This window comes from Cebidichthys violaceus, unplaced genomic scaffold (genome assembly GCF_023349555.1).
Source record: "Cebidichthys violaceus isolate CVI_PGR_0920_01 unplaced genomic scaffold, fCebVio1.0.p SCAF_23, whole genome shotgun sequence".
Lineage (NCBI taxonomy): Eukaryota > Metazoa > Chordata > Actinopteri > Perciformes > Stichaeidae > Cebidichthys > Cebidichthys violaceus.
The window spans coordinates 4,162,150-4,182,206 of NW_027176406.1; the positions used below are offsets into that span (position 1 = coordinate 4,162,150).

General features: G+C 40.5%; 1 protein-coding gene across 3 annotated transcripts in view; it reads right to left on the minus strand.

Annotated features, from left to right (window-relative positions):
* Positions 1–266: 266 nt before the first annotated feature.
* The window catches only part of asic2 (acid-sensing (proton-gated) ion channel 2), a 293,170-nt gene continuing 273,379 nt past the window's right edge, over positions 267–20,057 (minus strand). For 2 of the 3 annotated variants that reach the window (XM_068718376.1, XM_068718375.1), the window contains exons 4-11: positions 15,649–15,776; positions 10,724–10,874; positions 10,401–10,457; positions 5,637–5,790; positions 4,575–4,666; positions 3,806–3,885; positions 3,095–3,163; positions 267–2,392 (exon numbers count right to left, since the gene is read on the minus strand). In XM_068718376.1, coding sequence (XP_068574477.1) covers positions 2,291–2,392; positions 3,095–3,163; positions 3,806–3,885; positions 4,575–4,666; positions 5,637–5,790; positions 10,401–10,457; positions 10,724–10,874; positions 15,649–15,776 — 833 coding nt within the window. In that variant the 3' untranslated portion in view covers positions 267–2,290. The remainder of the gene's footprint in view (positions 2,393–3,094; positions 3,164–3,805; positions 3,886–4,574; positions 4,667–5,636; positions 5,791–10,400; positions 10,458–10,723; positions 10,875–15,648; positions 15,777–20,057) is intronic. The other variant, XM_068718374.1, reaches the window with a different exon arrangement.

A 20,057-nucleotide genomic window follows, 5' to 3' on the forward strand; every position in this document is an offset into this window, starting at 1 on the left:
GGAGAATCCAAACAGTATAATAACTTTGGTAATCATTTGACTTTTTAAATCGAGCACCTTCATGAGGTTTTAGTTATTGACAAAATACCAGCAAAATGAATTTAATTCAATTAATTTAATTCACCTGCATTTGTGTTTAGTGTGAAATCGAAAATATTACCACGCTGACACACTACACTAAGATGGTGAACATGGTAAACATATTACTTGCTACATGTCAGCCTGTTAGTATTAAGCGCAGCCTCACAGAGCTGCATAGCTGTAGACTCTTATATTGCCTCTTGTTTCTTTGTCTTATGTGAAGCAGTTTAAATGGTCTTCTTTTTGAAAGGTGCAATACAAATAAACGTGCGGTGCTCAGCCTTGGCACAACATGACACCATCACTGCAAAACAACTTTTTAATTTAATTGTTTCACATTAAAAACACACACTGTATGCTGCATCACAAAATGAGAAAACGCTGTCCTGCGATAACAATTGAAGCCAAAGTAGAGCCAAGAATCAGCCAGAGTCGTTACCATGAAGAGACGAGAGACACCTTAGTCTCACACCCCTGCAGGTCGGCTGGAGATTGTGTCCGTCTGAAGCCACAACATAAAATAGTGCACACAGAAAGCAGGTTGAGCCACAGATGGGAAATCATAATTCAAATAGTCTCACAAAGCACTTGAATTCATTCCTACCTGTAATTTACATTACCATGATGACAGAGACTAAGCTAGGATGATCATGGTCTCATATGCACTAAATCTTCCACATGATCTCACACAAGCTTTTGGTGTGAAGCCGTATATGTAACTGTTGTTTCCGAGGACACTGAAGTTTCAGAGAGACCTGTATTGGAAAGGAAACCTGGTGCTCATACAAAAATGTGTCCTTCGTGGTAAGCATGACATTCAACTTCCCTCAAAATGCTACTGCCTGTTACATAACATTCTCACCTAAATAGTAACATTAAGAAAAATGACAAATATGAAGTCACTTCTGCACCTGGAGTGAATGTTCTACTGGATTTCTTTTAGATTAAATATGATTCAGGTCTGCGTGGTACCCATTTTTATGAGACAAAAAACAGATATTTACACCACATCATAGCAGACCCTGTATCCCAAAAACAAATCCTAGCTAAACCCTCCTCATGGTGCTTTGTAATCATTTATAAGATCTTTTTTTTTTTTTTTTGGTGAAAGAAAAAATAATGTCACCTTTGATGAAGTGGTAACAGCTGTCTGAAATGACATTCTCTTAATGAAATAATGGTTTGACGACAGTCTGGGCATATTCATGTGTTTTGTACATGGCTGTCTGGCAAGCAAATAAATTCAGATTCTACCTCTTAGCCGTGTGCTGAGTTGAGGTGCAGCAGCTAGAAGCAATTTATTCATATAAATTGACAGTAGGAGTATGACATCTCTTTAAAGATGTCTGTAGGGAACAGCTTAACACCCCTGGAGTCACATAGCACACATGCCTTTTAGTAAAATGACAAACTCAAACTGACGGGTGAAAAAACTATGCAAAATGCAGACTGCGAAATATTCAAATTTCACTATTTTCAGTGATCAAATTTGTTTTGTTTTCTTCCCCCAATAATGATTTTACATCACCAACCACCTTGCCCTTCAAGACAATTAAATAATAAATTGCTGTTTAGAATAGATTTTTGAGGGTATGGTCTCATCTGAACTATGATTTTAAACAACCATAGGTTCAATCTGTACATTCGAAGTTTGATATCTCACCTGGGCCTTCGTCACAGGCCTTTCCTGCAGATAGAGAGAGACAAACGGCACACATGTACAGTAAAGCTACACTGCAGTCCAGCATATGCATCAGCAAAGAGAGCAAGATAGATTGACGCATGCAGTTCAAAACCAAGTTTGTACAGTTCATTTGGCAGTGAGCGACATATTAATGTGTTTGTTACATAGATATGCTGCACAGGGGGTGATCCCCCTTCATGGGTAGCTGTCCCATCCAGTCTCTTTTCTGTGTGGAGACACGGATCCCACCGCACTGGTCTGGCACAATGGAGGCCACCCTCCCACCACAGTACAGTGCAGGCTGACAGAGAGGGCCGATAAGTCCGGCTGACAGCTCCTTAATCCCCATTAGTGCCTCAGACAGGGCGGTTTGACAGAGTACAGCACTGTCTTTAGGCCAGTCCCTGTTTTTGTCCTCCCCTCCCCTGTTAGGGACCTGCAGGATGCCCTAACAGAGGATGTGGCGCCACCAAGTGGAGGCAGCCTCTGGGTGTGTGTGGCTCTGAGGGACAAGGGAGGAGGGCCTCAGCAGGCAATCTCCTCCAAGGTGCCCAGCGTTGTCTGTAGGGGGACTGTCACAGTGTGGCTGATGGACTCCGAGTGGTTTGCCACTGGGTCACAGGAACTCTGGGGAAAAAAAAGATTGAAAGAATCTTAGTGCTCGTTCAGACTAGCGAGTGGCAATGCAATATTCATTTGGGCATCCTTGTGAAATAGGTGTTTCTGGTGAGTAGGTGACTACTTGTTGAGCTAATTGCCATACTACTTTGACTGGAGAGCTAGCCACTAACATACTAACTAGCTGGCATCATGCCAGCACAACCGTCACAATGGATTGGTTGTTAACAGGACAATAACTGGAGTAGTTTATACCAATATGCTTTAATATGATACAGTAACTTCCTGCATGTTAGACTCTCTGCCTCTCCACGGTTTGTAGTCAACAAATTAACCAATTAAGGCACAGCAGGTTTATTTATGCAGATACCGTCATGTAAAAGCCCCTCCCAACCTTCTCTCTATACAGCAGCTTTTGGTATTCTTGATTTAACTAAGATTTGATGTTCATGCATGTGTTTGTTAAGGCTCCCAAAAGAGTCCTCGTCGCCGTTTGGATTCTTTGAGAACTCCAAAGAGCAGAGCTGTTTTTTTGCCAAATTGGCATGCTACTGTCGGTCTGAACACAGTCTCAGATTTGCTGGGGTGCTCTTTCTACGTGCTTGTGTGGAGGGGTAACGACAGTGCACGCTTTGATATGCATGGTCAGAGTGCATGAAATTGCACTCTGTAACAAAAATTGACAAGTGAGGGGTTAAAGGCCACTTTTACCACATCCTCTCCATGACTCTCCTCCTCCTCCTCTCTGCTCAGTAAATCCAGTAGTCTGTCTTTCACCACCTGCAGATTGGGTAATAAAAGTCAGAAAAGCATCACTTAATAATTACAAGAAGAGAGCTTCTATAACAGTTAGGAACATTTGACTTCAAAGCAGAAAAAGTAATTTGGTGGCATATGGCAACACACTACACTATCGCAATCATTTGAGCATGCAAACTGTTAAAAGTAGCTTTAGAGGTGCTTATGTCAGCGACATGAGGGTTTCTTATCCCCATTACTCTATTATGGCCATTCAAATAAAAATAAAAATTGAAAATTACTTTTCCCTGTATTTCCAAACCCCTCAGGGAGACAAAGACTATTATTTCTTGCCAGAACCCTGCACAGCTGAAAGCAGCAAAAGAAGCTCTAAAGAGAGCTTCACACAGTAGAGCAAAGGTAATGGGAAAAGCAACAGCACACATTCCTTCATCTCAGGCCGCTTCTGAAGTAAATCTAGCTCTTTGTATCAGTAACATTGCTTTTGTTGTCAGCTTTCATGGTCAACGGATGCTCCAGCTCTTCACTGAAAAACCCAAAACGAGAGCTATCAATGTTTATTGCACCGAGTGGGACCCTTTAGAGGAGTGCTGTGTTGACATAATTAGATGTTTCAACATTCATGCGAGAACAAAAGTGTGAAAACAGCATCTTAAGACCGACCTCATAAGCATAGTCAAACAGCTCTAGGATGGTCAGGATGCTGGCTCCAATGAACAGACCCATCTGGCCTCCAATATCACCTGTAGAAGAAGGCCACAGCCACAGTTACACAAAGAGGAATAGAATAGGTTACAGGTATACAGCGTAAAACCTGAAACGGGCCCAAAGAAACAGCTCCTAAACTTCATCGTTTATTTGCACCTGTCAAGTTTTAGTCAATTTATGGGGTCTAGGTTTGTTTCACTCCCAGAAGATTTCCAAAGATTACTGCTTTTGTCAATTACTTGGTCAATACTGAAACAAATTACAGCAAAACATGAGCAAGTGCAATGACCTTGTTATGTTCAGTCAGAGATTGTAGAGAGGTTATTTTGCCACTCTTTATTTATAGATGCTGTGACTTAACTGACAAAATTGTAAAAATATAGCTCGCTGCCAGTAACATCACACGTCAGTGCCGACATTTTGTTGATGGCTTGTCACACACACACACACACACACACACACACACACACACACACACACACACACACACACACACACACACACACACACACACACACACACACACACACACACACACACACACACACACACACACACCATGACCATCCAATCAGACATCTTTGAATTAGCTTATCTCAATCTTTTCAATCTTGAGTGGGCCATTTCCCATGAATTAACACACATATTCAAAAGTAGCATGACTGTGACTAAAGTAAACTGGATCCAGGTTTGGAAAATAAAGTTAACATTGAGCAAAACTTACCCAGCAAGCCTGCCACCTCGTAGGCTTTTTTTTGCTCGATGGTCTCATAGTTTAAAGCCTCAAAGAACACATCCAACACCAAGATATTGTCTCTGCAAAAGGCGAAATTGGGCATTAGTCCAGAAGAATTCACCACCACTTGGCAATTATAAGTCTATCTATTTCCTGCAAGGTTGAGCAAACAGGCAACACAACCACTGTGTGGGAGGAGAGCATGTGCATTGCAGAAGCTCAGCTTTCCTCAGATATTCCAGTTCTTTAAATTTGTCATTAAAAGTGCTATAGGAGACAACGTGGGCAGCAAAGACGCTCAGATCCTCTTTGTGGTGAGTTTGCATGTTTCTCCCATTTAAAGTGTGTTATCTCTGGATGCTCAGCTGTCCCCTACATCAGGTAGTGGAGACTAAGTAATGGATTGGTGTAAGTGTGAATACTTGCCAGTCTTGGGTGTATTGACAATAAATGTGGCAGTAAAAGTGCCTCAAAAAAGATCAGCTGCACTTTATAGAGCTTCATTCACAATTGTTTCTAAAATTGTTTTATTTTAGTTCTTTGTAAAACATGTAAAAACAGAGAAAACTAGAACACACTCATAAAATGTGGGATTTGTCTTTAACTGACCTATCTTAACTAACCGCATATCTTTGGGAATTAGGATTGTTCCCAAATTGTCATTAACAAGAGAGATTGAAGGAGCTGAATATTTTCTGGTGTTTTCCCACCAGTTGTGTTTTTTTTTTTCTCTGTATTTCAAGGCCTACGACACACGACAAACCATATCAAGAATTGGTGTGAATCAGTTTTCAAGTGGTCCCAACTGCTCATTTCTATCTACAACCATTTAGGTAAAATGAAAGCATTGATTAATACCCAAACATATGAATGAAGTTCTAATCCGTGCATGAACGTTCCAGGAATGCAGCCAAATGTGTGGTTCAATAAGTTTACAGTAAATTTATTCAAAGCTATTTTTATTTTAATTCTATTTGCATTCTACTCATCATCCTAACATTTCGAGCAATATCAGAGCATCATTTGGTGGTTAAGAACTTTGTTACTTACGTGATGTACTTCTCCGACTTGTTGAACTTCTTCTGCAGGTAACGGGCTGAGGTCTTGCTGGGGATTTTGACCATGGACAGCTCTTTGTTGTAGCGGGTCATGTTGCACGGCGTCCTGCACATGCAGTTACTGCTCTCCACAGCCGACAGTTTAGCTGGTGGTGGTGGTGGTGGTGGTGGTGGTGGTGGGGGTGGTGGTGGGTGGTAAATGGAACGAGATATGGGAGGATGGGTTGACGATGATGAGCACAAGGAAAAATGCTCCTTTAGACACAAATTAAGACTTTTCCCTGTATAGTCCTGTATACTGAGACTTGCACTTTAAAAAAGGCAGAAAATATCCAGTTAGCAGTGTGACTGCTAAATATTTTGCCAGTTTAACTAAGGCCTCCACCCCTATGTTACATCCAACTGGCAGACCTAAAAGTGTTACCGTTTATTTGAAGAACTTCTGCCCAGACTGAGCTAGTCACTAGTATATTGATGAAATGCAATGAAAAGACTAAGAGGAGAGTCATCTGCACAAATCAAGCAATCTCTATATTATTCTAATACTTCAGGAAAAAAATCAGCTCACTGACCACAAACTATATATGTTATTAAAACTATAAGATAAACAAAATATGTAGGTCTAAAATACTAAATGGACCAACATCACAAGTTGCTATATCTAATAAAATATTCTACATTATTTTACTTAATACATTAAGGTCAATGTAAATACACTATAAGCGTCTGAATACATTTACGTCTATTTTAACCATTGATAGATAGATAAATGCCAGATGTTCGCTGGTTCCAGCTCCTCAAGATGTGAGGATTTGTGAGTTTTCTATAATTGGAAATTGAATGTATCAGGCAAAGAATCAACTTGAAGAAATTTAACTGGGTTTTTTCTGACATTTTACAGACAAAATTATGCTTCATTTTTGGGGAAAAAATAATCAAAACATAAATTGATAAAAGTAATCATGACTTGCAGCGGACATAAATATTTATCAAGGTTTAAAATGATTGAGTAATTTACTTCAATAATTTGTTTTTCCTTTTATCAATCGTTTCTTGGCGTCTCAACAAGACTACGGGGAACTTCAAACCTTCAAACCAAATTTGAAATAACATGGTTAAATTGTGCTAATGGTACACCTACCACAGCCACATCGTTGTAGTGTGTTAGAGCCAGCTGTACATCAATGCTTTATCAGAGCAAATAAACATTAAACTAAACAGACCTGAAGCATAAAAAGCATCACGCCACAGGAAAATGTATCTTGCACCTCTTTTCTTGATCTGAAATCTGACCACTAGTTGTCCGGAAACTGCAGACAGGGGTCAGATTTCAGATTATGAAAAACACATACTGTACCTACAAACACTGGCATTCAAATACCACACAGGATTGCACACATGGCCCCATTCATACTGCGCCTTGAGTCTTGCGGCTGTTTACTCCATAAAAGCCTGAACGACAGTATAAGTCAATGTCACTGTCAAAGTCACAACATATAACACAAACACGCCCTCAAGCAGCATCCGTGAAAACAGCCTTCACCCTGACAGAGACAAAGTCCTGATGCAGAAATGCCAGGCTCTATTCACGGCTCTGCTTTGGCAGTTTGACTCAAAGAGAGAAAGAGAAAAAAAGTCAACTAAAATGCATTGGATGATTTCGTGTTAAGCCCACAGCCAACACCAACTCTCTCTCAGTGACTGTAATGTTAAGCGACACAGGCTTTTCAAATATAGCTCCATCAAAAGCTTCTACGGCACGGAGGCTGCTCACACTCCCCATAAATCACTTTCCTAAACTGAATTTATGAAGTTCCAAAGTTTAAATATAGCTCTAATGAGTCATTTCTCTCTACAAGAAAAACTTCTCTCTCTGGATTTAAAAATCCCAAACCCCTAATTCTCTGAATGGAAAGAAGAAGTTAGTATCATCGGGATTATTTCTCACTGCGGCAGCTCTGTGGCAGACCTGCAGATCACAGAGAACCAGGCAGCTTTCCCCCCGCGGCACACTAATAGCCGGTGGGACCACACAGTCACGTAATTGCAAGAGGAAATTCAATATGGCTTCTCTGTGGTCTCTTATTTTTATTCAAATGAGACATTATTGGATACGCAGGAGCAAGGCCTTGTGCATTCAAATGATTGATTTCTTTCTCTAGGCCCCTCACCTTTGTCCACCCCCCTTTTTCGTTTTCTCTCTCTCACATATTTAAATCTAAAAGATCAAATTACCATAATACATTTTTTCAGTTATAGTATAGTATTATAGTATTAGTATTTTCTCAATGTTAAAACAACACTTATTTAAGACAGTTTTGTCATCTGCTGTTTGGAAGCTATAACAGCAATTGGAAATAATTGTGTTTTCTGTCTGTGTGTGATTATAGACTCAGATAAACTCCAAAGCAAATGACTAGACAAGCAAGTTCACAAAGTGCTTTCAGAGCCATCTCCAAATCTTAAGTGACACAGTTATGGAGTGAGAAAAACCCAATCAAACTTTGATGCGTGAAATGTTCTTTGACGGGTATAGCAAATTGGCACTGCCTTTAAAACAAGAATTAATTTGCATTCAGTGATACAAACTCTCTCTCTATGTGTGTGTGTGTGTGTGTGTGTGTGTGTGTGTGTGTGTGTGTGTGTGTGTGTGTGTGTGTGTGTGTGTGTGTGTGTGTGTGTGTGTAGGGGGGGGGATTGTGAAAGGTTTTATGTTTCTAGTTTTCAAGAAATTATTTTCCCTTGCGGTGGGAGAGAGCAGAGAGACTGGCGTGGGAGGAGAGAACGTTTTTCTGATGTTGCTGTAACTCCCACTGGCCAACAGCTGAGGATGATATTACTTAGTATGTTTTTCTTTTTTATTAACTTAGCAGTTGTGTATTATTTATGTTTTCACTAAAATGTAGATTGCATTAGAGCTAATATGACTAACAGCGGTATTACTTGAGAATGTGTTAAAGCATGCTATCATTTCTTAATGACTATGCAAGAAAATTAATTAATCTTGAGAGGGGCTCCTTCATCATTAAACCTTGCCACTGCAACCACTTAAGTTGCATAGTGCGTATATAGCCTTTAAATGGTCAGTGCGGCCAAATTACAAATAAATGTCTTTATTATTTATAATACATTCTCACTTACTACATGGAATCTAGTCATTCATCAGTTTCAGACATGATTTCTGCCTCCACAACAATAAACAATAGAGGTTAACTCTTTGAAACGGACAAAACCTAAAAAGAAGTTTTGATTTATAGTTGAGCGTTTTGATATCATCGCAGCAGCACTAGAAGGATGTATCGTAGATGATCAGGACACATCATACTTTAATTATGTTCCCCCACTGTGTCTGTGTCGACAGCCTTTTTATTTATTTTCTGATACAGAGCGACCGTGGGCTGCACATATACTTTCAGATCTGGAGTCACATCCTTAACTTAACTTACAACATTCGCCTTGTATCCGAATTACTGAATTAGAGACTACCGCTGTGTAATCGCTGTGTTTACGTGCAATGAGTCAAACAGAGTAGAGATCACGGTGAACAGAAGGTCTGCAGTGTTATGGCTTTGTTAGTGTTAGCAAGTCTTAACTGAAGGGAAAATTCACCTTTTATGTGGACGTACAATCAGTTTTAAAAGGTAAATGTATTGAATTCCTCAATGCTTGCTATATTGACCGAGAAAGCTGAGTTTGCAGCTGCAAAACCTGTTGTTCTTCCTGCATCCAGGTGGCCATTTGATGTAACAGTATGGCAAGTTGGTGGCAAAGAAGGTCTACAGGCTAATTTAGCATAGATTTCTAGTCTCCATCTCTGGGTAGCCAGTTGGCGTTAATGCTCTATGTCACAGAACCGAACTGCCTTTATGAAAATATATTATGTTCAAATTTAGATGCCCCAACCCTGTACGTGTGACTGTAAAGTGTATATGTACAGCCATTGGGGTACATGGCCGGCATGTACCCCAATGCATGCCGGGACAGGCTCTAATCAAATAGGAAATCTCGTATGGCTTTTGCAAACAGACATGAGGGAATTTTCCTCAAAACAAAAAGAATCAGTTCAATATCTTAAAACAGCTGGACGAGTCAACATTAAATAAAACTGACAAAGTTAATATAAAATCTTGAATGTGAAAGGATGGAGCAAAGGCTGCCAAAAACCTCTAACAGGGCTGTTTAATTTACCTCAACGCATGAAATATGTCACCATTATCTATCTGACCACCCATCCATTAAATTGTCTGCTCTGATGTTGGTTACAGACTTGATGAGCTCTTCACACACAAGGGGAAATATTGAGATGAATCCTGTTCTCTTGATAAATCAGAAAGTTAAGTAGCGACACAGACACTTTCCTCCATTTATAGGATGTACTGGAAGTGCTTTGGCCAGTTGTGCTACAGAGTTATTCCTTGACAGGGAAATTTCTTCTTCGGACAGAGAGGACGGACAGTATGACGGTGGCTATCACCCGTTCCCAAAGTAGACTTCTTACCTACTACAGTGCTTTGGCATTCATGATGATATACTTTAGTTGCTCTTAAATTGAGCCGACCCAAGCTTAAAATTCTCTGCAGTGTTGCTCATCTTTAAAGCAGGTTTAGCATTAAAGCTCTATATCAACAGGGAAAAAAGATAATCCTAATCCTTTGCCGAGGCAAATAATGATATGTAAACCAGAAAATACAGCATGTGTGTGTGTGTGTGTCGTCTTAACTCATGTTAATGAAGTTGTGTGTATATGCAGACTTACCAAGGGCAGGCTCGGCGCAGTCTTTGTACTGCTCAGGTGTGCAGTAAGAAGCATCGCCTAAGAACAGTTTAAATTAGGAGGAATTAGTCAACGGTAGTGTTTACATTGAGTTCTTGAAAGACAGTTGGATGAAGATAGAAACAATATGTGAGGCGCAGACCCATTATCCCAAGTTTTAATGCCAACAACTAATCCTGTATTGACTTGTGATGTCCATATGAGGTCTCCCAATGCAGTCTAATCTCATATAAAATACTGCAACCTTGCTAAAACTTGCTCTTAACTTTTTTCTGTGCTGAACTCGGACCAGCAGTGGTGCTTACCAGGCATGTGCACCATCCTGCAGTTGCAGTTCTCTACGATGTAGCGTGTTTCACAGTCAATCCTGCAGGCGGTTACACTGTAGACCTGGAAAAAGCCCGACTCAAGAGCCTTCGATTCGCACTCTCCCCACGGGGGAGGCAGGTAGGTCAGCTGCAGGTGAGAAAACATGGTGTGGGGGAGAGTTAGGAGTTTCTTTCAAACACACTAGTTTCTGTTCAGTTTTTAAGACTTTTTATTAAAATACCATACAGAAGGCAATTTAATGCCTGTTTTCAGTCCCCCTCTCCACTACGTTTCTAGTACTCTTCTGTCTGTGTGCTGCCGTGGGCGTGGCTTCTCCACTTACTCTCCCAGCTCCTGGCTCCCTGATTGCTGCAAATCTGTTATACCTGCTCCAAGCAACACACCTGGAATACATCAACTCATCAGCCCAGCAGTATTTCAGCACTGGCGTTCCGCCCATCCCTTGTCAGATCGTTCTGTTGGCCACAGTGGTAGTCTTATGTTTATGGCTGCACCTTGTGTTCCTGCTTAGTGTATTATCTCCTTGTGTGTTTGTTGCTGTGCGTAATCCTGTTTTTCCCTTGTGTCTCAGTATCATCCACCTTCCTGTCTGCCAGCCTGCTTCCCCATCCAACCTCACCCTCGTTCACCTTGCTCAGCTGGACCTGCCATTACTCTTCACCCTCCTGCTCTCTGTCATCATCACTGGTACTGATTTATTGAGTGCTTTCAATAAAGTTAATCTGTCTACTAGTTGTGTTCTGCGCTTGGGTCTTTCATTGTTAACTAAATCATTAAAACATAAAAAAAATGTGTAAGTATGTGAATGTATTGACATTCTTATCACATTTTTGTCAGTGCCAACTGTATAGTATACAACAAGAACACCTAGTAACTTAATTAATGACAGGATCTGGACCCCAGAAAATTGATCAATGGATAACCAATTAAAAAATGAATCCAAGGACTTTTGCCCATGAGTCGATTGAGTTTTGTAGCTACTGTGGCCAGCAGTAGCAACAGTGCTTGCTATAGGTCTGATGGTGCTGACTGAAACTCTCTCCAACAAAAACAGCCGGCTGAATGCACAAGATGTGCAATTTCTCCCAACAGCCCGCAACCACAAACAAATAAAAGATAGAACTGTATACATCAAGCAAGGAAAATAATTAAAGGACTTCTATCATGAGGTAAACACAGAAATATATATACTTATAATTAAATATTTATATATAATTTTTAAGTTTTTTTGGATACCCTTCCACTATGTATTTTTTTTACAATTTTTATTTTCACATTGAAAATCCATTTTGAGGACAAATCCATACAGCAGCCCTCCAAATGCATTCCTCAGTCCTTGAAAACCAGCCAATACAGAGCAGCAGAAGAGCCTCACAACAAACCAGGCGGTGCGGAAAACAATTCAACAGATAGCCAGACTCTGTCAGAAAAATCCCATGCCGCCTGGCAATGGGAGCACAAAAACTCCAAATGTTCTCCTCCTGCTCCTGTGGCTCTAAGGACTGGGACAGCAGATGAAGAAGGAGGGACACCGGGCCGAGCAGTGTGGAGGCCCATCTGCTCCAAAACACGGGCAGCGTGCTCTAGCCCACACTCGGCATCCATCACCCATCACCCTCTGTTCCCCAGTTCCCTTCATTGTCATCACAATGCGTCCCCACTGAGGCTCCTTCAGCCAAACGAGCTATTTTTTGGATGAGGCAAAACACAATATCCTGCCAGGTGAAATTTGGCCACAGTTTGCTTGTTAGTACTGACAGAATTTGAAACCCTGCCCCCCCTTTCAGGCGATGTTGTATCTGTGCTTCTAGGGAGGTTGATGCTTTAGGTCTTCAGATCACTTCACCAACACATAGGACAATAAATTAAATCACAATCCAAACAGTAATCTAGCATGCTGAATATTGCAGAGTCCAAAAGCCTCAAGTCATTTCTGGACACGGCTACTATGTCTCCTGTGATAATTAAACATGCCCTCCCTGAAGCCAGCAGCAAGCCCAAGAAATTAATACCGACATCCAGATGCTATTATATTAGGGACTAAAGAAAGGTGCTTCGCAGCAATCCTTAACCTTTAAAATCACCTTCACACCTCAGCCAATCTTCAATTCTTGGCTAATTAGAGTCAGATGTGGCTGATCGGAGATCTGATTATTTCTCTGTAATCAGATAATCCAAGGTGCTCAATATGACTTTTTTTTTTTTTTAACTAAATTGGGACCCGTTGACCTGATTATTATCTATCTAATAAGATACGAGGCCTGTGCCCCACTCAGGGTGTTATTAATCAACGCTCCTTTCACCTGTTGTACCAGAGCAATGCTTTAATTAGGCTTTACAAGTTGATCAGCAGGAGACATTGTTGAAAAAGTTGGATTTGTGAACAGCATGGGTTTTAATAAGGTGATTGTGTCAGTGCTGGTTGGGGGAGCTGAAATAGAAACTGTAGAGCGCTGGTTTAAGCTGGACATCAACACCAAAACAGTGTACAGGGCCTCCCCACAACAGTCAAGTTGTATTTTAAATACACATCTGTCCAAAATGTAATAACTTCATCATTTTATCCTGATCAACATTTGTGTGAAATTGTCATAATTAGCTAATTAATTCCTGAGTTGTGGCCCAAAACCTGTTTTGTGACCTTTGAGCACCTAATTCTAATCAATTTATCCTTGAGTGCAAGTGGATGTTGTATAATGGACAGTTTTTAAAAATCCTTTCGAAGAATCAACCAACGGAACACCGTGTTCTTTTAGCTTCAGTCAAAAGCCCACAGAAGGGCAATCTCTTTGTCTGGAGAGCTTTAACTTAGTGCCTGCCTGTGTGTGAAAACACATTCAAACCCATATAGGCTTTGCACTTTGTGCCTTTAGCTCACTTGTTTGAGCTGCTTTGATCTAGGCCCAAAATCATTAGCCAAAATAGGCTAATTTAAACTCTTTGTCAAAGTCATTTTCACAGGCAGACTGATTGGCATCCATTACAAAGATCCGCTAATCACCAGGGCTTTTTAAAATGTGTTCCACAAGGCCCCATCCCAAGTCTGTGAACCAGATACTCTACCCAATGTTCATTATCAGGATTATTTTTGAACATATTTAACAGTGCCCTCCGGGTTTCTATAGAAGAAGAAGCTTAAAAAGACAGGTGGGAACATCTCGCAGCAGGAGGTATTTTCCTTCTGATACAAATTGCAGTTGTGCATTAATTAGCTAGAGCTAAATTTACTGTGTTCCCCACTGTGCGGGCTTGTGGATAGGGACAGTGTTTTTGCAGCAGACAGGCAGAGGAGGGACTGCCTTCCCCCCTGCAAGTTATGGGCTGTGCTGAAAGATGACAGAAACCCTGGAGGTTCATTACCCAGGAGGCCTAAACATCACTGCATAGATCTCTTCCGCTTCCTTTCTGCCTACCGCTGAGGTGACTCTGTATCGCAGCACCACACTGAGCTGTGATGTACAGCAGTGAGACGATGTTGCAACTCAATTGTGCTTAAGAAAAGTTCTTGAATTTCTTGTAATTTGTGTCACTCACATTCAGTATGTTGGTCGGCACTTGACAAAAAAACAGGCTACCCAGAGCAACCTTTGAGAACATATTTACATGCACAAAAACAGACTCAAGTACTTTAAGTGGTTATAATCAATACGCTTGTGATACCAACGCATCACGTGGTTATTGATATGTGAAAGGGGTCTCTTATATTGATCGACCCACAAAGAACTATCCCCCGCCTCTGCAGTTCCCCTCATCTCTAAGAAGCTCTATAGCGCCTTTCAGCTCATTGTTTTGGTTTTACGGCCCCCAACCTCTCTGTTTTGTTTATACCTAAAGCAGGCAGCTGTTTTCAGTGAAAACACCCACTGCACTACCTGCCCAGCACAAAACAGCAGCACCACATAGTTAGCAACTAGGTGGCAATGTGTAACATAGCAGAGAATTCAGTGGCTAATATTTAATAGAATATTACACTCACAATTGCCAGGTAGTCAGACTCCAAATGAATGCAAATGTTGCCCTGTTTCTGGATGAGTAAGTAGGCAACTGTTTGCTTTTGACTCCCCCATAAGAATTGAAAAGGTGTTGATGTGTCATAATTCTGTTCACAGCTTGTTTCTGCTAGACAAAAGAGTTACTGTGGTTGCCAAAGTAACAATAAATGAATTGATATGCCAGAGAGAGAAGAAAATGAGAAGGAAATGAATTCTTGACTTCTTGAATATATTGACACAAATCTATAAGAGAAGGGCAATCTGCTCCCACTGTTGAGTCAGACAAATTTTCAAACTCACAAAACTCGTCAGAAAAAGAGAAAGAAATGGAGACAAAAAAAATTACAAAGAGAGACAGAACTAATAACCCGGATAATAAGAATTGCTAAGTGACATGGCTGCGAGGGGTCACAATATGGAGTTATTCAGCTTGGCAGTGTAGAAACACCTTCACTAAAACATGATCAACTCTAGCAAGTGGAATGGAAAAGAGAGGGAAAAACTACCTGGTGAAGAAGGAGCTTCTGTTACCAGAGAAAAGTCTATTTGCATTCACTACATTTGGCTTTTTATATCTGTGAGACCTGCAGGCTTTAATTTCGGCCTTGTGTGATGGAACAAAGCTTCAGTATGATTGAGTGGGGCTGAGTTCGAGTGAAGCCAGTTAAGGGTTTAGAGGGTATTGTGACACATATTCAGCTACTCACACACACTCACACACATGCATACACATGGACACAATCCCATCATGCCTGGCTATGGCAAGCAATACATCGCAGATTTTTTTTTTTTGATTTATATATATTTATCTCTGAGCGATAAGATGAGCATGTGGATTAGAAGTGAAACGCAACACAAGGAGGAGAAAAGCTATTAACTGTGTAGAAGTGGAAGAGAGGGACACCTACCCTCTGCTCCTGTGTGGCTACAAAAGTCTGGAAGCCAGGGGCCACACCGAAACCCAGCTCATGAACGAACGGAGGCTCCGCCTGGCTGTGGATCTGCACACGCACACCTGCCTCGAAGGCTGTATCCTCTGGAAAGGAAGACAGATGGGAAGACTGGGTTAGATGATTTATTCAGGCAATAAACAAACCGATATGTGCAGAAAAAATACTTAAATGTCTTTGGCTTTTTGACTGGTTCAGATAAATTGCTCAGGGAATAAAGGAGCAAAAAAAGCTGTTCACACTCAACAGATGCTGCTGCAGAGAGTCAAAAACTGAATTTCCTGTATGAAACATTTAGCAAATTTAGCTCTTTCGACTCTAAGCCACGAACTTTTAAGATCCTTTTTTATAACACAAACTCTCGGTGACCTGCTGTCTCATTTGTCTTGACTTAAAACACCAGTGAGAAGAAGGAGGATCGGTGCTGACTCCATAGATGAAAGGACCTTTATTCTGCAATTCATAGCACTTGTATGCACTCACACACACACACACACACACACACACACACACACACACACACACACACACACAGAGTTAAGGGCAAGGATGAAAACAGAGCCATGACATTTATGGGAAAAGAGAGAGCGCTCTTTGTAAAAAATCGATAATGTTCTCTCTCCATGTCCTCACTTTCAGTGGTGAGCTGCCGGATTTTCAATCAAGGCCCTGCCAGACAATCAGCCAGACACCTCGCATTGCTTTGCAACCAACAGACAACGGAGCCTGTCAGCACGGCCAGCCTCACGAAACCACAGACAACACACACACACACACACACACACACACACACACACACACACGTGCATATAGCATTATCACCCTACTATGATACACTCACCAGTCAAACATCTGCAGCGACTGATGTGGCGACAGCTTGGATGCATTCATATTAAAGAATAGATGAAGGGATCAAACATGCCTTTTTTCGGGCTGTGTCTGTTTGAAAACAACAATTCCCAAAGAGTACAGTACGTGTGTGTGTGTGTTTCTGTGATTATGTGTGTGTCTGAAAAAGAGTATGAAAGAAACATTGGCTGTTTGAGAGAGATAATCAGAGTCTGTGTGTGTGTGTGTGTGTGTGTGTGTGTGTGTGTGTCAGTAATAGAGAACAAGTGCATAAATGTGCAGGCTGATGACGGGCTGGGACAGACTGCTGACTCTGTGTTCATGTGTGTGTGGGGAGTTAAATCATTGTTGTGTCCTTTCCTGTGCAGTCTCCGCTCTGTCCAGTGAAATATAGTATCATGTCCTGCGTAATAAAGGTCTAGTACTTGAATGTGGCTGACAAGTTTGATGTCCTTCATGTCTCATCCTACTCTGTCCAGCTCTGTGACTTGTTCTTTATGATGTGTGCACTGTACCATTAAGAAGCTATTAGCGCTCTGTGTATTTAGCACAAACATTTAATTGAATCGGCTTCATTTACTGTACTCACGGGGAAAGGATTACTGCAGCACAACATGTTTCCAGGGCAGTACACTGAATATGGGCAAATGTATGTGGACACCTGAACAATTCACCCATGTGAATGCTGAACATATAACAACAACATGTACAACAGCCTCCACTCATCTGATTTCAGACTTTCCACCAGATGTAGAAACCCAGCTGCAGGGATTTGGCCATTCAGCCACAAGAGCACGAGTGAGATCCAACACTGATGACGGGGCGATGAGGCCTGGTTTACAGTTGGTGTTCCAGCTCACCCCAACAGTGTCCACATAGTTTTGGACATGTAGAATTATCTGGTCCTCTTGGGGAAAATCAGGCTAAATGTCATTGGAAGTTTTTAGGCTTAATCCAGGTCTTAAACCAGCCAATTTGGTTCTACTTAAGCAAAGTAAACTAAACCAGGTCAAGTACTCTAACACAAGATAAACTAGACAAAGTTATGTTTACATAAAAGTATGTGGATTGGGATGCCCCCATTTTTCATTTGATGACCCTTCATTTCATCATACATTGTCATATGTTTTAGTTAGTGGCATGTATAAGGAAAAATACATGATATTAAGCTATAAGTCTTATAATTGTTGGACTAATGCTCCATTAGCAGCCATACCATTTTACATAATTACCCACTGTTGACCAAAAACAATCAAAAACACATAAAAGAGCCACAATGTTGCACTGGGTGACATATGCCTTCATTATAAAGAACACTTAACAGTGTAAATAAGCAACTGCATGCCTGAGCCTGCACAGAGATGTCTGCACAACACACAAATACAGGCACTAACTGCACTAGCTGTTTATTGTGATAAAGGAATACGACGCCCATTTTGGCTCTTTAGTGTGTTCTTAATGGTATAACAATGTATTTCTATAAGAAGCATAATCTATCAGGCTGTGACTGCATATGCAATAGCTTAGTTGCAAACATTGTTGGTTATGGTCTTTGGTCAAGGAATGTGTTAATGAGAATAAAAAAGATAAAATAACATCAATGTGTATAGGCAGATGTTCAATAAGATGCTATTTTCTACTGTTACATTGTTGTAAACATTGCTCTTGATAAACAATTAGCTGCACTGATATAATATGGTTCCCTGTTGCACAACACTATCTATTAATAATCTATTTGTTCAGCTGTTGTGTGTTGACCATTTGTCAACCAAAGTGCTTGCTGTATAAAAAACATTTATGTGCAAATATATTGGATTGATATGTATTGGACTTGATGTCGGATCTTTGCAGTGAATGCTGGGTAAAAGTAGAAATACTGAGAACAGACTGAACAGATTTTCTCAGTAAATGTGAATTTGAAAAGCTTTTTGGTTTGATCAATATGAACAGTTGTCCAAACTAATTATATAAAAATGTTATTTGAAAAATGGATTTTGAAAATGCCGTGGACATGTTATTCATACTCAGAACACCATGACATAACACAAGAAAAGGAACAGGCATCAAAAGAATAAACACAACTGAGGACTACTAAGTTTTGTCTGACAATGTAAAAAACAGAGATTTTCTGAAAAGCAGCTGATCTTCTCAACCGAGAAGCTTGAAATATGACTCTATCTATTTTCATCAACTCGTTTCAGCTCTAATACCCGTCCAATTGTATTGCATTACATTGGCTGGTTATACTGAAACCAGATGACCAGATAGATAAATGTGGTCAGTGTACAGAGAAAAAATACAAACAAACACAATCCTATTCTTTAGAGACATCTTGTGTTAAGACAACGATCTCTTCACTGAGAGTGAAAATTACATATTTATATTTGCACACTGTATTTATTTGAAGAAAAAATGAGAGTGTGTGTGTGTGTGTGAGTTAGAGATCAGAGCAAACAGGGCTCGCTGTGCTTGTTTGTGCTTCAGTTCTGCTCTCCATATCAAAAGATGATCAAGATTAATGGATAACAAAGTTTGTTATTTCTGAACTTGAGCTTCAGCTGAATCCAGTATGCAAAACAGTTAGTTTATGTAAGACTTAAGCATAACAGTGGAGCACTCAGTAGGCGGGACCCTTTACACACATATGTAATGTAATAACATATGTATCTATTGCAACCATAACTAATTAAGATTCTTTGCGGCACTCAAAATAATGTATCCACTGTTTCACAGCTGCAACAAAAGCGAAGGACTAGGCTGTGGTGGAGCCTATGATGTAAGTTTAACTAACTTGGTTTTGATTGGCCAGTGAGCCCAGCATGCTCTTGTAACAGGCACACAGAGAGGGCTGGTGAAAACTTCATCGATTTTTTGACAGTCCACTGGCCCACCAATGCGGCAGCCCCACGGGATTTGTCCCAGTATGCCAGCTGCTGTGACAATCATAACTTCGATCGTGCTGCTTTGTACGACACTGAGTAAATTCAGGTGGTCCAAGTGTTTGGCTGAGAACACAAGAGGTAGAGGAGAGGATCAACTAGGGTGACTGAGGAACCTGGTCTGTGAAATGCTTGAGTGTTTATGTTGATGTTGTTGGATGTATGTTTAAAATAAAATAAAAAATGTCACGTCTTATCTGGGAGTTCATCCCGGTTGTTGCGTGGTGTGAGTTAATGTACTGGCTTTCCCTTTAATGAAGATAAAATGTCCTCAATAAGTGTCAATACATTAACTTAATTACAGTTCTAATGAAACACAACATGTAAGCACTGACATACATACAGTTTATACTTTCTACTGACTTATTTTTGTTTACTTGTCTCTTTTTATCTAATATTTGCTAGTCAGTGCTAATCAGCTGATGTTAACATGCTAACATGCTAAACTAAGATGTTTGACACATGGCTATAGACCACCTATCGATTATTATAACTCTATATGATTATTTCACTAATGTTTTTACTTATCTCTGAGCAATCTGTTGCAACCATTGTTTTATAAAAGTAAATATTGTTACA